The sequence below is a fragment of the Panthera onca genome, chromosome D2, assembly GCF_046562875.1.
Source record: "Panthera onca isolate mPanOnc1 chromosome D2, mPanOnc1 haplotype 2, whole genome shotgun sequence".
Taxonomy (NCBI): domain Eukaryota; kingdom Metazoa; phylum Chordata; class Mammalia; order Carnivora; family Felidae; genus Panthera; species Panthera onca.
The window spans coordinates 76369260-76390894 of record NC_138349.1 but is presented as its reverse complement, the minus strand read 5'-3'; the positions used below and the strand labels follow the sequence as shown (position 1 = coordinate 76390894).

At 39.6% G+C, this 21635-nt stretch overlaps 1 protein-coding gene across 4 annotated transcripts in view; it reads left to right on the top strand.

Moving 5' to 3' along the window:
• Positions 1-21635, top strand: part of ERO1B (endoplasmic reticulum oxidoreductase 1 beta) — a 68437-nt gene that overhangs the window by 41691 nt on the left and 5111 nt on the right. For all 4 annotated transcript variants that reach the window (XM_078434186.2, XM_078434185.2, XM_078434183.1 and 1 more), the window contains 6 exons: positions 7442-7468; positions 11280-11372; positions 11499-11745; positions 12526-12595; positions 16548-16634; positions 17562-17695. In XM_078434186.2, the coding sequence (XP_078290312.1) occupies positions 7442-7468; positions 11280-11372; positions 11499-11745; positions 12526-12595; positions 16548-16634; positions 17562-17695 (658 nt within the window). The remainder of the gene's footprint in view (positions 1-7441; positions 7469-11279; positions 11373-11498; positions 11746-12525; positions 12596-16547; positions 16635-17561; positions 17696-21635) is intronic.

The window sequence follows — 21635 nt, the reverse complement described above, 5'->3', positions numbered from 1 at the left end:
TGATTACTCCAGGTTACCAAATGAATATCAGTCATAAATTGCCCCCAAACAATCAAAATAGTTATTTCAAGTGGATGTTTACTTCTCTGTGCTCAAGGCAGTGATGAGCATTGTGCAAGATAGAAAGATGTGTAAAAGATGATGCCTTGCCCTACAGATGCTGACAGTATGTAGCAGGAATGACCAGCACTGCTCATAAATAATGGCAAAGAAGTGCTGCACATACATAATAAAACAGTAAGTGAGCTAGCTCTTTAGAGGTGGGACAGATCCTGTCCCACTGATCTGGAGGCTTAGTGGAGGAAGTGGCATTTGAGAGGAGTGTTGAGTAATGGGACAGGTTTAGGCTGATAGAAATTGGATCCTGTGTGCTATTAGGAGGAAACAGCATGGACCAAGGAGTTCAGAAGAGAAGAATCAAGCGTGTTTGGGGAGACCGTGTTAGCAGTAGGGAACGCTTCATACAGTGGTAGTTTAAGTTGGGGGAGAGGAGCAGAGGCCACATTCTTGAGGATTGGGGAGCTCAACTTTTCCTAATAGCGTTTGGGGTTTCTTGAGTAAACAAGTGAGATTATGATGAATGGTCCTTAGGCAGAGCATGTGGAATAAGTTCACCTGTGGGAAGATGTTTGTGTAGTTTCTCCAAGTATGAAGACTCTCAGGAGACAAAGTTATTCCCCACTATCTAATTTACCCCCTAGACTCCTTGCTCAGCTCATCTATGTGTTGAGTTTTTCTTCTGCTTTGCTTTTCTCAGGTAGAATAAAGATAGGTAGCTCACAAAGTCTATTTTGATGAACTAGATTGATGTTTATTAGCTGCCATTTTTTTTTTTTTTTAGTCAGAACAGCATTGGTCTAGAAATAGCTCTTCTAGCATTAGTACACAGGTAAGTCAGGTCCTTCCATACTTTAGGCATTGATGTTTCTGAAAAATTTTTTAAAAATTAAGGGATTTTAAAATTACCTCTTGCAATTTAGGAATTCTAGATAATTGAGGAAATGTATCTAGCTTTACTGCTCAGGAAAAAATGGAATAATTACTAATTTGATTTTTGGATTATAATTCACTGGTTTTTTCTAGAAATTTTAAGGCATTATATGGCTGTTATGAAAAGCAAATTTAAGATTGTTAAACTCTTGCACCACCATACTTAGGGATGTTTAAGCCTTCTAATGAAAAATATTACATAATATTTTGACTGAAAAATTTCTTAAAAATTTTGCTTAGTCAGGTATCATTTATTTTTTTTTTTTTTTTATTTTTTAATATATGAAATTTACTGTCAAATTGGTTTCCATACAACACCCAGTGCTCATCCCAAAAGGTGCCCTCCTCAATACCCATCACCCACCCTGCCCTCCCTCCCACCCTGCCCTCCCTCCCACCCCCCATCAACCCTCAGTTTGTTCTCAGTTTTTAACAGTCTCTAATGCTTTGGCTCTCTCCCACTCTAACCTCTTTTTTTTTTTTTTTTTCCTTCCCCTCCCCCATGGGTTTCTGTTATGTTTCTCAGGATCCACATAAGAGTGAAACCATATGGTATCTGTCTTTCTCTGTATGGCTTATTTCACTTAGCATCACACTCTCCAGTTCCATCCACGTTGCTACAAAAGGCCATATTTCATTTTTTCTCATTGCCACGTAGTATTCCATTGTGTATATAAACCACAATTTCTTTATCCATTCATCAGTTGATGGACATTTAGGCTCTTTCCATAATTTGGCTATTGTTGAGAGTGCCGCTATAAACATTGGGGTACAGGTGCCCCTATGCATCAGTACTCCTGTATCCCTTGGATAAATTCCTAGCAGTGCTATTGCTGGGTCATAGGGTAGGTCTATTTTTAATTTTCTGAGGAACCTCCACACTGCTTTCCAGAGCGGCTGCACCAATTTGCATTCCCACCAACAGTGCAAGAGGGTTCCTGTTTCTCCACATCCTCTCCAGCATCTATAGTCTCCTGATTTCTTCATTTTGGCCACTCTGACTGGCGTGAGGTGGTATCTGAGTGTGGTTTTGATTTGTATTTCCCTGATAAGGAGCGACGTTGAACATCTTTTCATGTGCCTGTTGGCCATCCGGATGTCTTCTTTAGAGAAGTGTCTATTCATGTTTTCTGCCCATTTCTTCACTGGGTTATTTGTTTTTCGGGTGTGGAGTTTGATGAGCTCTTTATAGATTTTGGATACTAGCCCTTTGTCCGATGTGTCATTTGCAAATATCTTTTCCCATTCCGTTGGTTGCCTTTTAGTTTTGTTGGTTGTTTCCTTTGCTGTGCAGAAGCTTTTTATCTTCATAAGGTCCCAGTAATTCACTTTTGCTTTTAATTCCCTTGCCTTTGGGGATGTGCCGAGTAAGAGATTGCTACGGCTGAGGTCAGAGAGGTCTTTTCCTGCTTTCTCCTCTAAGGTTTTGATGGTTTCCTGTCTCACATTCAGGTCCTTTATCCATTTTGAGTTTATTTTTGTGAATGGTGTCAGAAAGTGGTCTAGTTTCAACCTTCTGCATGTTGCTGTCCAGTTCTCCCAGCACCATTTGTTAAAGAGACTGTCTTTTTTCCATTGGATGTTCTTTCCTGCTTTGTCAAAGATGAGTTGGCCATACGTTTGTGGGTCTAGTTCTGGGGTTTCTATTCTATTCCATTGGTCTATGTGTCTGTTTTTATGCCAATACCATGCTGTCTTGATGATGACAGCTTTGTAGTAGAGGCTAAAGTCTGGGATTGTGATGCCTCCTGCTTTGGTCTTCTTCTTTAAAATTACTTTGGCTATTCGGGGCCTTTTGTGGTTCCATATGAATTTTAGGATTGCTTGTTCTAGTTTCGAGAAGAATGCTGGTGCAATTTTGATAGGGATTGCATTGAATGTGTAGATAGCTTTGGGTAGTATTGACATTTTGACAATATTTATTCTTCCAATCCATGAGCAGGGAATGTCTTTCCATTTCTTTATATCTTCTTCAATTACCTGCATAAGCTTTCTATAGTTTTCAGCATACAGATCTTTTACATCTTTGGTTAGATTTATTCCTAGGTATTTTATGCTTCTTGGTGCAATTGTGAATGGGATCAGTTTCTTCATTTGTCTTTCTGTTGCTTCATTGTTAGTGTATAAGAATGCAACTGATTTCTGCACGTTGATTTTGTATCCTGCAACTTTGCTGAATTCATGTATCAGTTCTAGCAGACTTTTGGTGGAGTCTATCGGATTTTCCATGTATAATATCATGTCATCTGCAAAAAGCGAAAGCTTGACTTCATCTTTGCCAATTTTGATGCCTTCGATTTCCTTTTGTTGTCTGATTGCTGATGCTAGAACTTCCAGCACTATATTAAACAGCAGCGGTGACAGTGGGCATCCCTGTCGTGTTCCTGATCTCAGGGAAAAAGCTCTCAGTTTTTCCCCGTTGAGGATGATGTTAGCTGTGGGCTTTTCATAAATGGCCTTTATGATCTTTAAGTATGTTCCTTCTATCCCGACTTTCTCAAGGGTTTTTATTAAGAAAGGGTGCTGGATTTTGTCAAAGGCCTTTTCTGCATCGATTGACAGGATCATATGGTTCTTCTCTTTTTTTTTGTTAATGTGATGTATCACGTTGATCGATTTGCGAATGTTGAACCAGCCCTGCATCCCAGGAATGAATCCCACTTGATCATGGTGAATAATTCTTTTTATATGCTGTTGAATTCGATTAGCTAGTATCTTATTAAGAATTTTTGCATCCATATTCATCAGGGATATTGGCCTGTAGTTCTCTTTTTTTACTGGGTCTCTGTCTGGTTTAGGAATCAAAGTAATACTGGCTTCATAGAATGAGTCTGGAAGTTTTCCTTCCCTTTCTATTTCTTGGAATAGCTTGAGAAGGATAGGTATTATCTCTGCTTTAAATGTCTGGTAGAACTCCCCTGGGAAGCCATCTGGTCCTGGACTCTTATTTGTTGGGAGATTTTTGATAACCGATTCAATTTCTTCGCTGGTTATGGGTCTGTTCAAGCTTTCTATTTCCTCCTGATTGAGTTTTGGAAGAGTGTGGGTGTTTAGAAATTTGTCCATTTCTTCCAGGTTGTCCAATTTGCTGGCATATAATTTTTCATAGTATTCCCTGATAATTGTTTGTATCTCTGAGGGATTGGTTGTAATCATTCCATTTTCCTTCATGATTTTATCTATTTGGGTCATCTCCCTTTTCTTTTTGAGAAGCCTGGCTAGAGGTTTGTCAATTTTGTTTATTTTTTCAAAAAACCAACTCTTGGTTTCATTGATCTGCTCTACAGTTTTTTTAGATTCTATATTGTTTATTTCTGCTCTGATCTTTATTATTTCTCTTCTTCTGCTGGGTTTAGGCTGCCTTTGCTGTTCTGTTTCTATTTCCTTTAGGTGTGCTGTTAGATTTTGTATTTGGGATTTTTCTTGTTTCTTGAGATAGGCCTGGATTGCAATGTATTTTCCTCTCAGGACTGCCTTCGCTGCATCCCAGAGCGTTTGGATTGTTGTATTTTCATTTTCGTTTGTTTCCATATATGTTTTAATTTCTTCTCTAATTGCCTGGTTGACCCACTCATTCGTTAGTAGGGTGTTCTTTAACCTCCATGCTTTTGGAGGTTTTCCAGACTTTTTCCTGTGGTTGATTTCAAGCTTCATAGCATTGTGGTCTGAAAGTATGCATGGTATAATTTCAATTCTTGTAAACTTATGAAGGGCTGTTTTGTGACCCAGTATATGATCTATCTTGGAGAATGTTCCATGTGCACTCGAGAAGAAAGTATATTCTGTTGCTTTGGGATGCAGAGTTCTAAATATATCTGTCAAGTCCATCTGATCCAATGTATCATTCAGGGCCCTTGTTTCTTTATTGACTGTGTGTCTAGATGATCTATCCATTTCTGTAAGTGGGGTGTTAAAGTCCCCTGCAATGACCACATTCTTATCAATGAGGTTGCTTATGTTTATGAGTAATTGTTTTATATATCTGGGGGCTCGGGTATTTGGCGCATAGACATTTATAATAGTTAGCTCTTCCTGGTGGATAGACCCTGTGATTATTATATAATGCCCTTCTTCATCTCTTGTTACAGCCTTTAATTTAAAGTCTAGTTTGTCTGATATAAGTATGGCTACTCCAGCTTTCTTTTGGCTTCCAGGAGCATGATAAATAGTTCTCCATCCCCTCACTCTCAATCTAAAGGTGTCCTCAGATCTAAAATGAGTCTCTTGTAGACAGCAAATAGATGGGTCTTGTTTTTTTATCCATTCTGATACCCTATGTCTTTTAGTTGGCGCATTTAATCCATTTACATTCAGTGTTATTATAGAAAGATACGGGTTTAGAGTCATTGTGATGTCTGTATGTTTTATGCTTGTAGTGATGTCTCTGGTACTTTGTCTCACAGGATCCCCCTTAGGATCTCTTGTAGGGCTGGTTTCGTGGTGACAAATTCCTTCAGTTTTTGTTTGTTTGGGAAGACCTTTATCTCTCCTTCTATTCTAAATGACAGACTTGCTGGATAAAGGATTCTCGGCTGCATATTTTTTCTGTTTAGCACACTGTAGATATCGTGCCAAGCCTTTCTGGCCTGCCAAGTTTCAAAGGAGAGATCAGTCACGAGTCTTATAGGTCTCCCTTTATATGTGAGGGCACGTTTATCCCTTGCTGCTTTCAGAATTTTCTCTTTATCCTTGTATTTTGCCAGTTTCACTATGATATGTCGTGCAGAAGATCGATTCAAGTTACGTCTGAAGGGAGTTCTCTGTGCCTCTTGGATTTCAATGCCTTTTTCCTTCCCCAGTTCAGGGAAGTTCTCAGCTATAATTTGTTCAAGTACCCCTTCAGCACCCTTCCCTCTCTCTTCCTCCTCTGGGATACCAATTATGCGTATATTATTTTTTTTTAGTGTATCACTTAGTTCTCTAATTTTCCCCTCATACTCCTGGATTTTTTTATCCCTCTTTCTTTCAGCTTCCTCTTTCTCCATAACTTTATCTTCTAGTTCACCTATTCTCTCCTCTGCCTCTTCAAGCCGAGCCATCGTGGATTCCATTTTGTTTTGCAATTCATTTAAAGCGTTTTTCAACTCCTCGTGACTGTTCCTTAGTCCCTCGATCTTTGTGGCAAGAGATTCTCTGCTGTCCTGTATACTGTTTTCCAGCCCAGCGATTAATTTTATGACTATTATTCTAAATTCACTTTCTGTTATATTATTTAAATCCTTTTTGATCAGTTCATTAGCTGTTGTTATTTCCTGGAGATTCTTCTGAGGGGAATTCTTCCGTTTGGTCATTTTGGATAGTTTCTGGAGTGGTGAGGACCTGCAGTGCACTTCCCCTGTGCTGTGGTGTATAACTGGAGTTAGTGGGCGGGGCCGCAGTCCGACCCGATGTCTGCCCCCAGCCCACTGCTGGGGCCACAGTCAGACTGGTGTGTGCCTTCTCTTCCCCTCTCCTAGGGGCGGGATTCACTGTGGGGTGGCGTGTCCCGTCTGGGCTACTTGCACACTGCCAGGCTTGTGTTGCTGGGGATCTGGCGTATTAGCTGGGGTGGGTAGGCAAGGTGCACGGGGGCTGGAGGGGCAGGCTTAGCTCGCTTCTCCTTAGGTGATCCACTTCAGGAGGGGCCCTGTGGCAGCGGGAGGGAGTCAGATCCACTGCCGGAGGTTTGGCTCCGCAGAAGCACAGAGTTGGGTGTTTGCGCGGAGCGAGCAAGTTCCCTGGCAGGAACCGGTTCCCTTTGGGATTTTGGCTGGGGGATGGGCGGGGGAGATGGCGCTGGCGCCTTTGTTCCCCGCCAAGCTGAGCTCTGCCGTCCGGGGGCTCAGCAGCTCTCCCTCCCTTTGTCCTCCAGCCTTCCCGCTTTCCGAGCAGAGCTGTTCACTTCTGACCTCCCAGACGCTAAGTCGCGCTTGCTGTCGGAACACAGTCCGTAGGCCCCTCCGCTTTTGCCAGCCAGACTCGGGGGCTCCGCTTGGCCGGCGAGCCGCCCCTCCGCCCCGGCTCCCTCCCGCCAGTCCGTGGAGCGCGCACCTCCTCGCCGCCCTTCCTCCCCTCTTCCGTGGGCCTCTAGTCTGCGCTTGACTCCGGAGACTCCCTTCTGCTAATCCTCTGGCGGTTTTCTGGGTTCTTTAGGCAGGTGTAGGTGGAATCTAAGTGATTGGCAGGACGCGCTGTGAGCCCCGCGTCCTCCTACGCCGCCATCTTCCGGAACCCCTCAGTCAGGTATCATTTATAAGAAAGTTTTCCCAAAGTTACTTAAAGTACTTTGGGGCTTTATTTTCTAGAACCATATGCCTATTTTTCTACTTCACATGAAGCAGTGGCCATTTCTAGAGGTGTTCCTTAATCTGTCGTAGGAAATACTTTATGTGCTTAATTTATTCTGATTTGTAGATGACTGTTTAAAATATTTTAACACAATTCTGTGTGTATCTTTTTTTTTTTTTTAAAGGAGAATCGTTCTACACGTGGCTAGAAGGTAAACTTACACATCTGCATTTTAAATTTATTAGTCTCCTATAAAAATGTATGGATTGATTGAATATATTTTTGTAAGTTCAGGATTCATTACCTAGACAACTAATTTTTACAGTGTTGAAAGAAAATAACATATTGTAGGTTGTTGTATTTTAGGATATAATTATTTGAAAAATTTGAGGTTATTGGTCAGCCAAAAATAATCAGCATTAGGGAGATATACACGGCATATACTGTCCTCGGGTTTTCATAACTGACTCTTCAGTGTTATTTTCATTCTGTTTGTACCACTCATCCAGACTGCTTTCCTAGTAACCATTTTGCAAATTTGCTTTGTAGGTAGAGACCTTCTTGTTGGAAGGAAGTACTTGTTATATATATGAAAATGAGGGAAGGTACATTTGATTTCAGAAGATTAAACAATGTTTACACATGTTAAGATAGTCTAAACTTGTTTAATTAAAGGATAAAGCAATATAGCTCCCAGTAGATACTTTGCACTCTTACATTTTTTGGTGTTGAAAATATAAATACTAGTAATGGAAAACTGAAGCATTCTAAGGATTTTAACAACTTCAGTTAAAAACTGGATATATGAGGGGCGCCTGGGTGGCTCAGTCGGTTAAGCATCCGGCTTAGGCTCAGGTCATGATCTCAGGGCTCGTGAGTTTGAGCCCTGCGTTGGGCTCTGTGGTGACAGCTCAGAGCCTGGAGCCTATTTCAGATTCTGTGTCTCCCTCTCTCTCTGACCCTCCCCCGTTTATGCTCTGTCTCTCTCTGTCTCAAAAATAAATAAACATTAAAAAAAAAACTGGGTATATGCTTTTTAAAAATTTACCAAATTGTCATTAATTTATGAAAGCAAAGTTAAAATGTGTCGGTGAAAGATAAGCAAGTTGAATGATACAGGAAATCATAACCGTATAGGAACTCTGCAGAGTTAAACTAAGTACTTTATTTTATGTTTGCTAATTGGTGATGTTACCTTGTGAACATGATTTCTCTTTTTTATTTTTATTTATTTTTAAATGTTTATTTTTTTTTGATAGTGCAAGCAGGGGAGGGGCAGAGAGAGAGGGAGACAGAAGATCAGAAGTAGGCTCTGTGCTGGCAGCAGACAGCCCGATGTGGGGCTGGAACTCAGAAACCGCGAGATCATGACTTGAGCCAAAGTCAGACATGCAACCAGCTGAGCCACTCAGGAGCCCCCTGATTTCTCTTTTTTAATGTAGTGTGTACCTTTGTTGGCCATTATTAAGGTGAACATTATTGATGTGCCAGTACTACTAGGAATTATATTGATAAATGGCCTATGTGGAAGAAAATTCTCAGTTGTATTTCATTAGCTGTATTCTAAAGATACAAATTGTGAAGAGTAGTATTTAGGTTGAGAGAGGTGGTAAGGGACTCTGAATATTGATAATGGAGGATGAGAATGAAATTTACGGGCAGTATTGAATTTTCTAGGGTATTCTTTATTAACCACTTTTCTAGTGTCCTACTGATGGGAGTCCCTGAATACTGATACGTGGTTTCAGAGAACACTCCTATATATAGGCAACTGATTGAATTTTTCTGAGATCTAGTTCCCTCATCTGGGACATGAGATTAACAATGGCCATCCAGTTCACCTACACTGTACGTGTAGATGATGCCTGTAAAAATGCCTTTGAAAATCACTAAACAATGTGCAAATATCAAATAATACTGTTACAGTAAATCTAGCCCTTTTGTGAGAGAAAAAATTACATATCCGTGTCCTGTAATTCACTTGTTGAAAATGAATCTGGGTGAAATTAAATCCAAAAGAAAGAGAACCATTGTCTAAATTGGATAGTTGAATTTGCTCTGTATTTTTAGAGATAGAAATTGGTAAATTTTGCCTTTGTAAATCAGCTTCTGTAGATGTTACTTAACATGACTGTGATGGCTTCGTCATGCCTGCCAGCAGACTGCAGGCAGGGAAGAGCTGGCCAGCAATTTCCCACAAGGTGTGCTGTGTGTTTTATTGGTACACTCAGTTGGCACATCTTCTGTTATTAACCATTTTGCTTAAAGTTACCTTATTTTCACAGTTTATGGGAAGACATTTCTACTCCTTCTCACTCCTCACCTGTCCCCATTCCAAGTAAAGGGTTTTGAGGGCTTTGCAAATTAGAATTGTCTCCCAGTCTGTGTTCTTATTTTTAGGCATGTGAATTTTCACAAGCCGTGCTTTGCCTGTTTTCCCTTCTCTGGTCTTTAGACACTTTACTGGCTGTAAACACTGCTTACAGAGGTGCGTTAGAAGGAAAAGAAAGTGAACTATACATCTGATCATTTTGCTACTTGGTAACAGATTTGATGAAAAGTTTTACTAGAGGAAAAGTTAGTTCATTAAACTTGTTCATGATGTTTATATCCCTTGCTACCATGAGCATTCAAACTGGGCCATATACTTGTAGGAAGAGGCTGCAAAAAAGAACTTAATTTCTACTTTTTGGTCTCCATCCATGACAATGGGAATATTCTAGCAAGAATTCTAAATTAGGGAATGAGATCTCAAAAGAATTATATTTTCCTGTTAAAAGCTACTTGCTTCACAGCCATATAGGGTAGAACATCAGGTAAATTGAAGATCTAAAACATCTTGGGGAAAATGCAAAGCCAGCCGCATACGTACTCTTACATTTAAAAAATCCCACAGCTTACAAGTGCGGTTTTTTTCTTAGTTCCTTCCCACTGTTGAAGTTCATTTTTCCTTCACGGGGAGAGTTTACAAAAAACAAAAAAAACAAAAAGCAAAAATGACAAAAACAAAAAATCTGTTGGATGGTAAGAGAAGGAAAAAGCCAAATGTTCTGCATTCAGTGGATTCTTAAAATCTAGGTTTTTGCATTTTTATCTATTCGAAAAATTTTCTGTGAAGAATATTTTCTGAGAATTTTTTTCTTTTTTTGTGGTTAGATATACATAACAAAATTTACCATTTAAATATGCGTAACATAAACTTTGCCATCTTAATTATTTTAAGTTTAGTTTAGTGGCATTAAGTACATCCACAGTGCATATTACTTTTGTAGTAAGAGTAAAAATGGAGGTAGGGATAGGATAGGGTAGTGGAATTATCTTGATCTCTGTTTGAGCAAAAGCCTGTGTGGCTTAAGGCTATATAAAATCATTTTCCATCATATTCCTGTACTCCGTCTGATCTGATTCCACTCAGAGGAAATAGCCAACCTACTTTTTTTCCTTGGTTGAAATTCCTGGATTACTGTTTCCCAGGTTTTGCCTCCTTACCAAGTGGACCATATAGTCCAGTGGAACTAGAGGATTGTAGGGTGGAGGATTAGTAAGACACACTAAAGAATCCGGAGGAAGAAGAGACATGGAATGCGGTCTCGTCTTCCTCCACAATCAAGCAGGGTTGGAGAATCGACAGCCATAGGAAAGGGAAAGGGAAAAACAGCTGTTGTTAAGCCAGAGCAGTGGCTTTCTAATTATATTGGCTTACAGTTTAGCCCTAACCCATGAAAAGTCTGTGCCACTGCTTTCTGAGTAACGTGGGAACTTGTCAAGTACGTCCATACTGCTTGGACCTCCAGGGCCCAGCATTTTCTGTCTTACTCTGCATTAGGTTAGCATGTGCATAACTCCATTCAGAAGTCAGAATCTTCTAGTAAGAGAATCTTGATCTAATCATTTTGTTATTCCTTGTTTTTAATTTCCTTGAACCTTCACTTTAAAAATAAGCCTGTGTACTGAATCTTCTTGATTCAGTATTTCTGTTACCTAAATGGATGTGATTTCTTTTTCAATTTTTTTCTGAATAGGTTTGTGTCTGGAGAAGAGAGTCTTCTATAAGCTTATATCGGGACTTCATGCTAGTATCAATTTACATCTGTGTGCAAATTATCTTTTGGAAGGTAATCCCATTTTTATGTAGAAATCTTCTATTAATGTAAAAATTGTTGGGGGTGGATATATATTCTCTAGAGAGGGAAAAAAACCTACTTATTAAAGGTATGCTGTGTATTTCTCTTTCTCTGTAGAAACGTGGGGTAAACCTAGCTGGGGACCCAATATGAAAGAATTTAAACGCCGCTTTGACCCTGTGGAAACTAAGGGAGAAGGTCCAAGAAGGCTTAAGAATCTGTACTTTTTATACTTAATTGAGCTTCGAGCTTTATCAAAGGTCGCCCCGTATTTTGAGCGCTCAATTGTTGATCTTTACACTGGAAACGTAGAAGAAGATGCTGACACAAAAACCCTTCTACTGAATATCTTTCAAGATACAAGGTAAGAATTGACTATCAGCGATCTGAAATTCTGCACTCTGAATATGAATGAGCTAGTGCTTGAAATACAACAGAAACTGATTCCTGAAAGCTAGTTAGGAAGAGGGAGGGTTACACGTGAGAAGGAAAATGCTCAGAAGGACAGCAGAGCAAGTGTAACAGCCTGTCCACACTTGTGAATAGCCTGTATTTTCAAACATAACTTTACATTTTATGTGGTGTCAAAGTTTATTGCTGTTTTAATGTATTCTGCCAGTTTTGTATTCTTCCCATCGCTGTTCAAATTCAGATGCTGATATAAGGGGGTTAGCATGAAGGTAGATACCTGAGGGAGTGTTGTTAGCTTTACCTTCTAGAATACAACCCCTTTTAAAAATGCTGAGTTTGTAAAATTTGAGTTTACTGGTTGTTAAAATGAGCATGAAGGAAAGTTGGATTAACGTGTTTAAATTATGCATTAAATTTTAAAACCTTTTTTTAAGAGCGTTGCACATTTTCCACATAAATTGCTTTTAAACTCATTTTTTGAATTATTTTTTATCACGTAATTTCTTTAAAACATTGGTCTTCTAAATTACAAAGCCATGTTTATGTTGTTTTACTCTTTTATTGAGTAGTTTACATGTGAGCTGTTTGCCACCTTCCTGTGCTATTGAACTTCACACACGTGTAAATTATGACGTGTAAGCATTTGTTCAAGGGACAGAAAATCTCTGCCAGAGCTCTACGGCACAGTACTTGAATTTTTTGTCTGTAACTTACAGTCTTGTCATTTCATCAGGTCCTTTCCCATGCACTTTGATGAGAAGTCCATGTTTGCAGGTGACAAAAAGGGGGCCAAGTCATTAAAGGTAAAAAGTTTGAGCTTGGGGGCTAGGGTGGGGAGCAGTTTACTGGCTGTGTTTTAATCCTGTCCATCTGAACTCTTTCCAGTTCTCTATCTTGTTGAAGTTGGTCTGATTGGATTTTACTACAAATGACACAGAAAACCTCTTCTCTGTACTTTTCAATTCCCCTTTTCTCCTTTCTGGTCTGGCCAACTCTCAGTGAATCCTCACTTGTTACTCTGACCAATGAATATGGAACCTTTGTAAATGTAAATGTCTTTTTATTTATTTATTTTTTATTTTTTTTTTTTATTTATGATCTTATTGTTATTAGCCTTTACATGAAGTCCAAGGTATATTATTTTTTTTTCAGTATATGAAATTTTTTGTCAAATTGGTTTCCATACAACACCAGGGCTCATCCCAAAAGATGCCCTCCTCAATACCCATCACCCACCCTCCTCTCCCTCCCTCCCACCCCCCATCAACCCTCAGTTTGTTCTCAGTTTTTAACAGTCTCTTATGCTTTGGCTCTCTCCCACTCTAACCTCTTTTTTTTTCTTTTTTTTTTCCTTCCCCTCCCCCATGGGTTTCTGTTAAGTTTCTCAGGATCCACATAAGAGTGAAAACATATGGCATCTGTCTTTCTCTGTATGGCTTATTTCACTTAGCATCACACTCTCCAGTTCCATCCACGTTGCTACAAAGGGCCATATTTCGTTCTTTCTCATTGCCATGTAGTACTCCATTGTGTATATAAACCACAATTTCTTTATCCATTCATCAGTGGATGGATATTTAGGCTCTTTCCATCATTTGGCTATTGTTGAAAGTGCTGCTATAAACATTGGGGTACAAGTGCCCCTATGCATCAGTACTCCTGTATCCCTTGGGTAAATTCCTAGCAGTGCTATTGCTGGGTCATAGGGTAGGTCTATTTTTAATTTTTTGAGGAACCTCCACACTGTTTTCCAGAGTGGCTGCACCAATTTGCATTCCCACCAACAGTGCAAGAGGGTTCCCATTTCTCCACATCCTCTCCATCATCTATAGTCTCCTGATGTGTTCATTTTGGCCACTCTGACTGGCGTGAGGTGATATCTGAGTGTGGTTTTGATTTGTATTTCCCTGATGAGGAGCGATGTTGAGCATCTTTTCATGTGCCTGTTGGCCATCTGGATGTCTTCTTTAGAGAAGTGTCTATTCATGTTTTCTGCCCATTTCTTCACTGGGTTATTTGTTTTTCGGGTGTGGAGTTTGGTGAGCTCTTTATAGATTTTGGATACTAGCCCTTTGTCCGATATGTCATTTGCAGATATCTTTTCCCATTCCGTTGGTTGCCTTTTAGTTTTGTTGGTTGTTTCCTTTGCTGTGCAGAAGCTTTTTATCTTCATAAGGTCCCAGTAATTCATTTTTGCTTTTAATTCCCTTGCCTTTGGGGATGTGTCGAGTAAGAGATTGCTACGGCTGAGGTCAGAGAGGTCTTTTCCTGCTTTCTCCTCTAGGGTTTTGATGGTTTCCTGCCTCACATTCAGGTCCTTTATCCATTTTGAGTTTATTTTTGTGAATGGTGTGAGCAAGTGGTCTAGTTTCAACCTTCTGGATGTTGCTGTCCAGTTCTCCCAGCACCATTTGTTAAAGAGACTGTCTTTTTTCGAGAAGAATGCTGGTGCAATTTTGATTGGGATTGCATTGAATGTGTAGATAGCTTTGGGTAGTATTGACATTTTGACAATATTTATTCTTCCAATCCATGAGCAGGGAATGTCTTTCCATTTCTTTATATCTTCTTCAATTACCTTCATAAGCTTTCTATAGTTTTCAGCATACAGATCTTTTACATTTTGGTTAGATTTATTCCTAGGTATTTTATGCTTCTTGGTGCAGTTGTGAATGGGATCAGTTTCTTTGTCTTTCTGTTGCTTCATTGTTAGTGTATAAGAATGCAACTGATTTCTGTACATTGATTTTGTATCCTGCAACTTTGCTGAATTCATGTATCAGTGTAAATGTCTTTTTAAAGGTCTTTATCTTGAGAGCAAGTTTTCTTACTTTAAAATCGCAGTGTGTCCTGTTTTGATTCTAAAATCGTGAACTGTTAGCCATTTTGAAGGCAATAAATACTGTATTTTTTCTAAAGTTTATTTAATGGGATATCTTCTGGAATGTTCCAGTTTCTGGAACTATTATGTCTTTGTCTTTATGGACTGACCTAAAAGGCAAAAAAATTACCTGCTAACCTAGGATATTAGAAGGAGACTATATTGAAGGAACCTTATCAAACTTCATGTTGGCAGCTCTTTATTTTCATTTGCTTACGGTATGTTAGGGAATATACTCTACCCTTAAAATGTTCATAAAAATAGTGGAAATGGACTGGCAAATAGTCTTCTAGTGCAGCTCCACAGTCCTTTGTAAGCAGTTCTGAAATCCAGAAAGCTCCAACACGGTAACGTTTTTCTTCTGTTTGGTGCAAATTAATTTGTTAGCAAAACCTGACCAGAACTTCTACACGAGTATTCATAGTGTTTTTTAAAAATTCTGCTGTGTATGAATATTCTTACATTTTGCAACAGAAACATTAATGTATTTGATGACTAGGTTTTGCCACACACTCCGGTGGCATGTTTCGTAATAAATCCTGTATGTACTGTATTTCTGAAATTTGGAAAATTCTGAATTCTGAAACACACTTGCCTCGGAGATGTCTTAGTTGTGGATATTCTATAAGAACTACTAAATTAGCACCGAGTGATGCTTCACTCTGGAAGGGGTTTCTAGGGGCTTCTGAAGTGAAGTAACAGTCCCCTGTATACTAAATACAACTCTATTTTAGTTTTGGAAGATTGTTTTGTTTGATGATTATTTGAGGGGCATGTTGCTGTTGTGGTATGTAATACAACATTAATATGTTTTTGTATTGCTGCCTATTTTCTAAGTATTTATACAAATGTTATACTTTTGGATAACTGGATCTTTCTGTGGAGGAGGAAGGTGGGAGTGCCAAAGGAACTAGCTTTCAACTAGAAATTGCTGGAAATTGTGTTTGCTGTTTTTCAAAGGGTATAAAGGGGGACTTCAGTTCACTTTTCCATCTGCTCCTAAGAACACAAACTATATGAGAATGGAGAGCAGAGGACTTGTGTTCTTTCTGTTGTCTTGTGGCTGGGATACTGCTTCTTGGGAACCCTTTGGGCAGCCGGACAGGGCTTCTGGTGGCCAGAGTTTTCAGGCCGCTTGCCTCTAGCTTCATACAATAAAGTGTTTACCTCGGTACAATGAAATGAAATTGATTTTCTATGTTTGCCAAATGCAAAAGATGAGGAAACTCTCTTAACTAGTGTTAGCCTCAGAGGAGACTGGTCTTAGAGTCCTAGAAACCATGATTTAGAGTCTCTCCTGTGTAGGAAAGAGTTACAGCACAATACAAGGTCCAGTAGGCAGCCGTCCCTGCAGAGGCTGCCTAGCAAATGTGGGGATCGCACAGCCCTGTGATCACCGGGGCTGATGGAGCACCCGTTACAGTGTGTGGTTCTAAGGGGAAGGATGAAAATTGATCATTGGTCTAAGGCCGGCTTTCCGATGTGGCCTCACACAAGCAATATGTGAAAAATAAGCCAAACGTAATAGAGAGGTATTTACCCCTTGTTCTATGCAGATATCAAATGGAGGCAGCAGTGAAGTTCCTTCAGAGTAAAACCCACCTATCATTTATGTTCCTTTCTCCCATAGTGTTACTTTGTAGAGAGTAGCACCTCAATAAAACATTTGTGTTAATACATAGAATGACTTGTATAAACTTCTGTGGTCCGTTTTATGTACCATGTTATGTCCTACAAATGCAAATATTTTTCTTCTTCGCTGTTGAGAAACTCCTTCATTAATAAGCTTCAGAACTTTTATTTCTTACAATTCAGACCAATGCAGTTTAATTTTAAACCTCTAATGAGCATAAAAAATATGTTCTGCACGTTAGGAGGAGTTCCGCTTACACTTCAAGAACATCTCCCGAATAATGGACTGCGTTGGATGTGACAAATGCAGATTATGGGGGAAATTGCAGGTTTGTATTTTGTCTTCTGTTTTAAAACTATTACTAACCTTAAATTTTCCTCCCGGGAAGTTGCAGGTTTTTAGTACAGTGCCCTCATTGTTCACTGAAATAGAGGATCGAAAGTGTGGATTTCCTGCTTCTTCGATGAAAAAGATGAATATATTAAATCTGTATTATATGTGTAAGAATGTCTCTCCTGTCTGTGTTAATGATTTTGGTTTTATTGTATTTGTTTCTATTGGTACAATCTCAGATTCATTTTTTCTTTTTCTTTTTTTTTTTTTAATGTTTATTTTTGAGAGAGAGACAGAGTGTGAGCAGGGTTGGGGCAGAGAGGGAGAGACACACACGGAATCCGAAGCAGGCTCCAGGCTCTGAGCTGTCAGCACAGAGCCTGATGGGGGGCTTGAACCCACATAAAAGAGGAGTTCTGCCAAGCAGGCCCATTTCTGTGTCTGTTCAGTGTGAAAAGGATTGTTTGATACTTTATCTTATTTCTTTACAAGTATGACAAGAAGTCCTGGAAAGATCAAGAGACAAAATTTTTTCTCTAGTTCTAATAATTGATAAATTTTGAAGTGTGGTTTTCACTAATAGCTTCTACGTTTTGAATTGCTAGGGGCCATAAAGATTGCTTTCAGGGTTACATAGTGAACACTGTTATTCTAATGGGATATTTTCTAGGTTAAAGCATTTTAGTAATTTATGTCCGACAAGTGTTAAGTTATTCAGGTTCCTTAATAGTTTAGATACATTTATCATATACATAATGTGTGAGAAAGTAGAAACTGTAATTTCAGTTTAACATTTTGGTGAAAAGTTCAGTTCATATGAATTTCTTGACTCTCATCACAGTGACTGCATATTCCTTTTAACCTTTATAGTAATTATTACTACAGGAATTTAATTGTTAACATGTATCACTATTTTCTTTAGACTCAGGGTTTAGGAACTGCCCTGAAGATCCTATTCTCTGAAAAAGAAATCCAAAAGCTTCCAGAGAACAGCCCATCTAAAGGCTTCCAACTCACCCGACAGGAAATAGTTGCTCTTTTAAATGCTTTCGGGAGGTAAGAACGGTTTTCACAGTGAAGACTTCTTGGGTTTTGCCGGCTTCAGCAGGACCACAAAGATCATCTTCTCTGCTAATGTCATTTGCTTTGTTTGGTTGACAAAGAGAAAGAATTCTATGGCATCCTACCTGTCCACACCGTCCAGGGTCTGCGCAGGTCCCAGGAAAAATGAGTAAAGTCCGATCGCCTTCTCAGTGTCGTGGGGCAGATAGTCTCCTGATAATACTCCCTTCAGCTGGCTGTAGCCTGTTGGCACACAGCAGCACGAGTAAGGAAAGGAAAGCTGGGTTGAGATGGTGATCAAAGAAACAGACGACACCTTCTCACTGCTTTCTCTTTCCTAAGCCGAGGCGGCATTTTCCCTTCGTTCATTCTTACCCCATTCTCCCAGCACAGACACAGAGTTCGCTTCTGGTTTGCACACAGATGGTTTCAAACAGAATTTGAGTGTTCCCCCAGAGAGGCCTGCAGTATCAGTGAACTGAGAATACAGAGCAGAAGGAAAAGAATCCCAAAGTCAAGTCAAGGAAGAATTGTTTTCAAAAATAGGGAATCACATGATGCAGAAATAATTTCTTAGGTTTTCTTAACGTGCATTTTTGAGTTAAAACGGGGCCATTAAATTAAATTGGCTCTTCCCCATCTTAGATATCACCTGTTGCTCCTGTGTATTTAAAGATGACTCTGTAGGTTGGGATTTCAGGCATATGACAGAGGACATAGGACATCAGACATCAGTGATTAGTGCCTGACGGAAAATTTAGTTCACTCACTTATGAGGCCTATGAGTAAGATGGAACAGGAGAAACTGAATTAAAGTATTTAAATGAAATTTAAATGAAAAAGATTTTTGAATTTTTTTTTTTTAACATTTATTTTTGAGAGAGACAGAGCATGAGCTGGGGTGGGGCAGAGAGAGAGGGAGACACAGAATCTGAAGCGAGCTCCAGGCTCTGAGCTGTCAGCATAAAGCCTGACGCGGGGCTCAAACCCACAAACTGTGAGATCATGACCTGAGCCAAAGTCGGACGCTTAACCAAATGAGCCACTCAGGCACCCCTTAAATGAAAAAGATTTTAAACAATTTAAGCATTTTAAATCCAAATTAAATTGAGGAAAAAAACAGATGTTCACGTCCTCAGATTTCTCTGAGTCTCCTAGAGAATATTCATAAATGCAACCCTTCTGGCTCTAGTTCTGTATGCAGAGCCTGGTGTTCTCTCTTACTGTTCTTTAAAGACAACCGGACTCTGAGTCCGCGATTTGGAGTTCTAGAATCCCAGGCCTGCCGTGTACTGGTCGTGTGAGCTCAGGCAAATGACTTCGCTCTTCCAGCTTGTGCCCCTCTCTGTGACAGATGGATGATAGAAAGTCGTCTCCCAGAGCTAACATGATGATGACCTGAGATTAGACATGACCGTGCTTCTAAAAACTACAGGATGCTACCTGAATTCCATGGTAGGGGTGCTGGTGATGGGGATTTACAAACCAGTGGAGGTTCAGTGCTCTTGTTTTCGAGTATTTAAAAAATTGTCTTTGTGTCTTACCAGATGTGGGGAAACTTTTCTGCTAAGGGCAGTGACACTCAGGCTGGGATGGTCACACAAGGATACAGCCTAATTTAATCTCCTTTTTCTTCCCCAGGGAAACACAAACACTAGTTTATTCATGTGCTTTTTAAAGCTCTTAAAATAATCCTCTTCCCCCCCCACTCCCAATTATAAAAGTAATTCATGGTCATTATAAAAAATTTTAGAAAAACATATGAGAGTATAATTTTAAAAATAAATTTAAAACTCATTCATATTCCCACTACCCAGGACTATTTCAACATTTGTTGTATTTTTCATGTGTATTTTCCCCCTACTTCTAAGTAAAATATTTGTGTGTGCACGCATATATGTGTGTAGGTGTTAACAGAATTGAAAACATACTTTTGTTTATACATATAAATTATTGTCAGGTTAGCTAACATACAGAGTATACAGTGTGCTCTTGGCTTTGGGAGTAGATTCCCATGATTCATCACTTACATACAACACCCCAGTGCTCATCCCAACAAGTGCCCTCCTCAAGGCCCATCACCCATTTTCCCTTCTACCCTGCCCCCCGTCAACCCTCAGTTTGTTCTCTGTATTTAAGAGTCTTTTAGGGTTTGGCTCCCTCTCAGTGTGTAACTATCTTTTTTTTCCTTCCCTTTCCCCATGGTCCTATTAAGTTTCTCAAATCCCATATATGAGTGAGAACATGTGTTATTTGTCTTTCTCTGAGTGATTTATTTCACTCAGCAATAATACCCTCCAGTGCCATCCACTTAGTTACAGATGGGAAGATTTCATTCTTTTTCATCACTGAGTAGTATTCCATTGTGTATATAAACCACATCTTCTTTATCCATTTGCCAGTTGATGGACATTTTGGGCTCTTTCTATAACTTGGCTGTTGTTCATAGTGCTGAAAGCATACTTTTTATGTATTTTCCTGTTCTATTTGGCATTGTATTACAATCATTTCCTGATACGATTACATTTTTTAATAAGGATTATTCTTTTTCTTTTTGAGAAGAAAATATTATATTAGTTTTAGGTGCACGACATAATGATTTGCTGTTTGTATGTATTGTGGGATTTTTACTACAGTAAGACTAGTTAACATCCGTCACGACAGTTACAGAAATGTTGTTCTTGTGACAAGCTTTAAAGTTTACTTTCTTAGCAACTTCCAAAAACATAAGCATTATTGTATTTTTTATGAGGTTTTTCAGTTCCAGTATAGTTAACATACGGTGTTATATTAATTTCAGCTGTACAGTATAGTGACTCCACACTTCCATACATCACGTGCTTATCACAAGTGCATTCCTTAATTCCCATCCCTGCTTAACCCATCCCTCTATCCCCCTCCCCTCTAGTGACCATCAGTTTGTTCTCTTATAGTTAAGAGTCTGTGTCTTGGCTTGTCTCTCTCTTTTAAATATGTGCCAATATTCTGTTATAAGGACACACTGCAATTAACTTAGCCCCACTCTCCTCTTAATCTTAGTTGAGCTTTATTTTTTTAATTCATATGAATCCTGTACATTTATTTTTTTCTTAAAGAATGTAACAGTTTTTGTTACTAATTGTTATTGGATTTGTTCATTATATCTTTTACCTGATTATCAGTCCATTTGTTTTTTAAATGTTTGGGTGTTTTTGTTTCTTTGTTTGCTTGCTTGTTTTTGAGAGAGAGCATGCAAGAGTGGGGGTGGGGGCAAAGAGAGGGAAGGACAGAGGATCCGAAGCAGGCTCCAGGCTCCACACTGGCAGCACAGAGCCCAATGCAGGGCTCAAACCCACAAACCGTAGGATCACGACCTAAGCTGAAGTCGGACACTTAACTGACTGAGCCACCCAGGCGCCCCTCAGTCCATTTAAATAGTAAATGACTGGCTACACTAACACATACAAATTGTTGTGTTATACCTCGGGGAGGTTGTGCATTAGCTTTACATAAGTGAATTCATAGTTTTCTCTGTCCAACAGCCTATTTAAAAATTTTTTTTTTTCAACGTTTTTTATTTATTTTTGGGACAGAGAGAGACAGAGCATGAACGGGGGAGGGGCAGAGAGAGAGGGAGACACAGAATCGGAAACAGGGTCCAGGCTCCGAGCCATCAGCCCAGAGCCTGACGCAGGGCTCGAACTCACGGACCGCGAGATCGTGACCTGGCTGAAGTCGGACGCTTAACCGACTGCGCCACCCAGGCGCCCCCCAACAGCCTATTTAATACAGTTTTAGCTCAGGGCACCCAGCACCACATTGCTCTGTCACGTGATGCTGGTGAGCAGGGACATACGATGTGCACTGTCTTCAGTTCTAGCCACTGAACTGAAGCCATTTTAGCCATTTTCCAGGGAAAATGTGGTTTCTGTATCTTGAATACTCTGTAAGTATC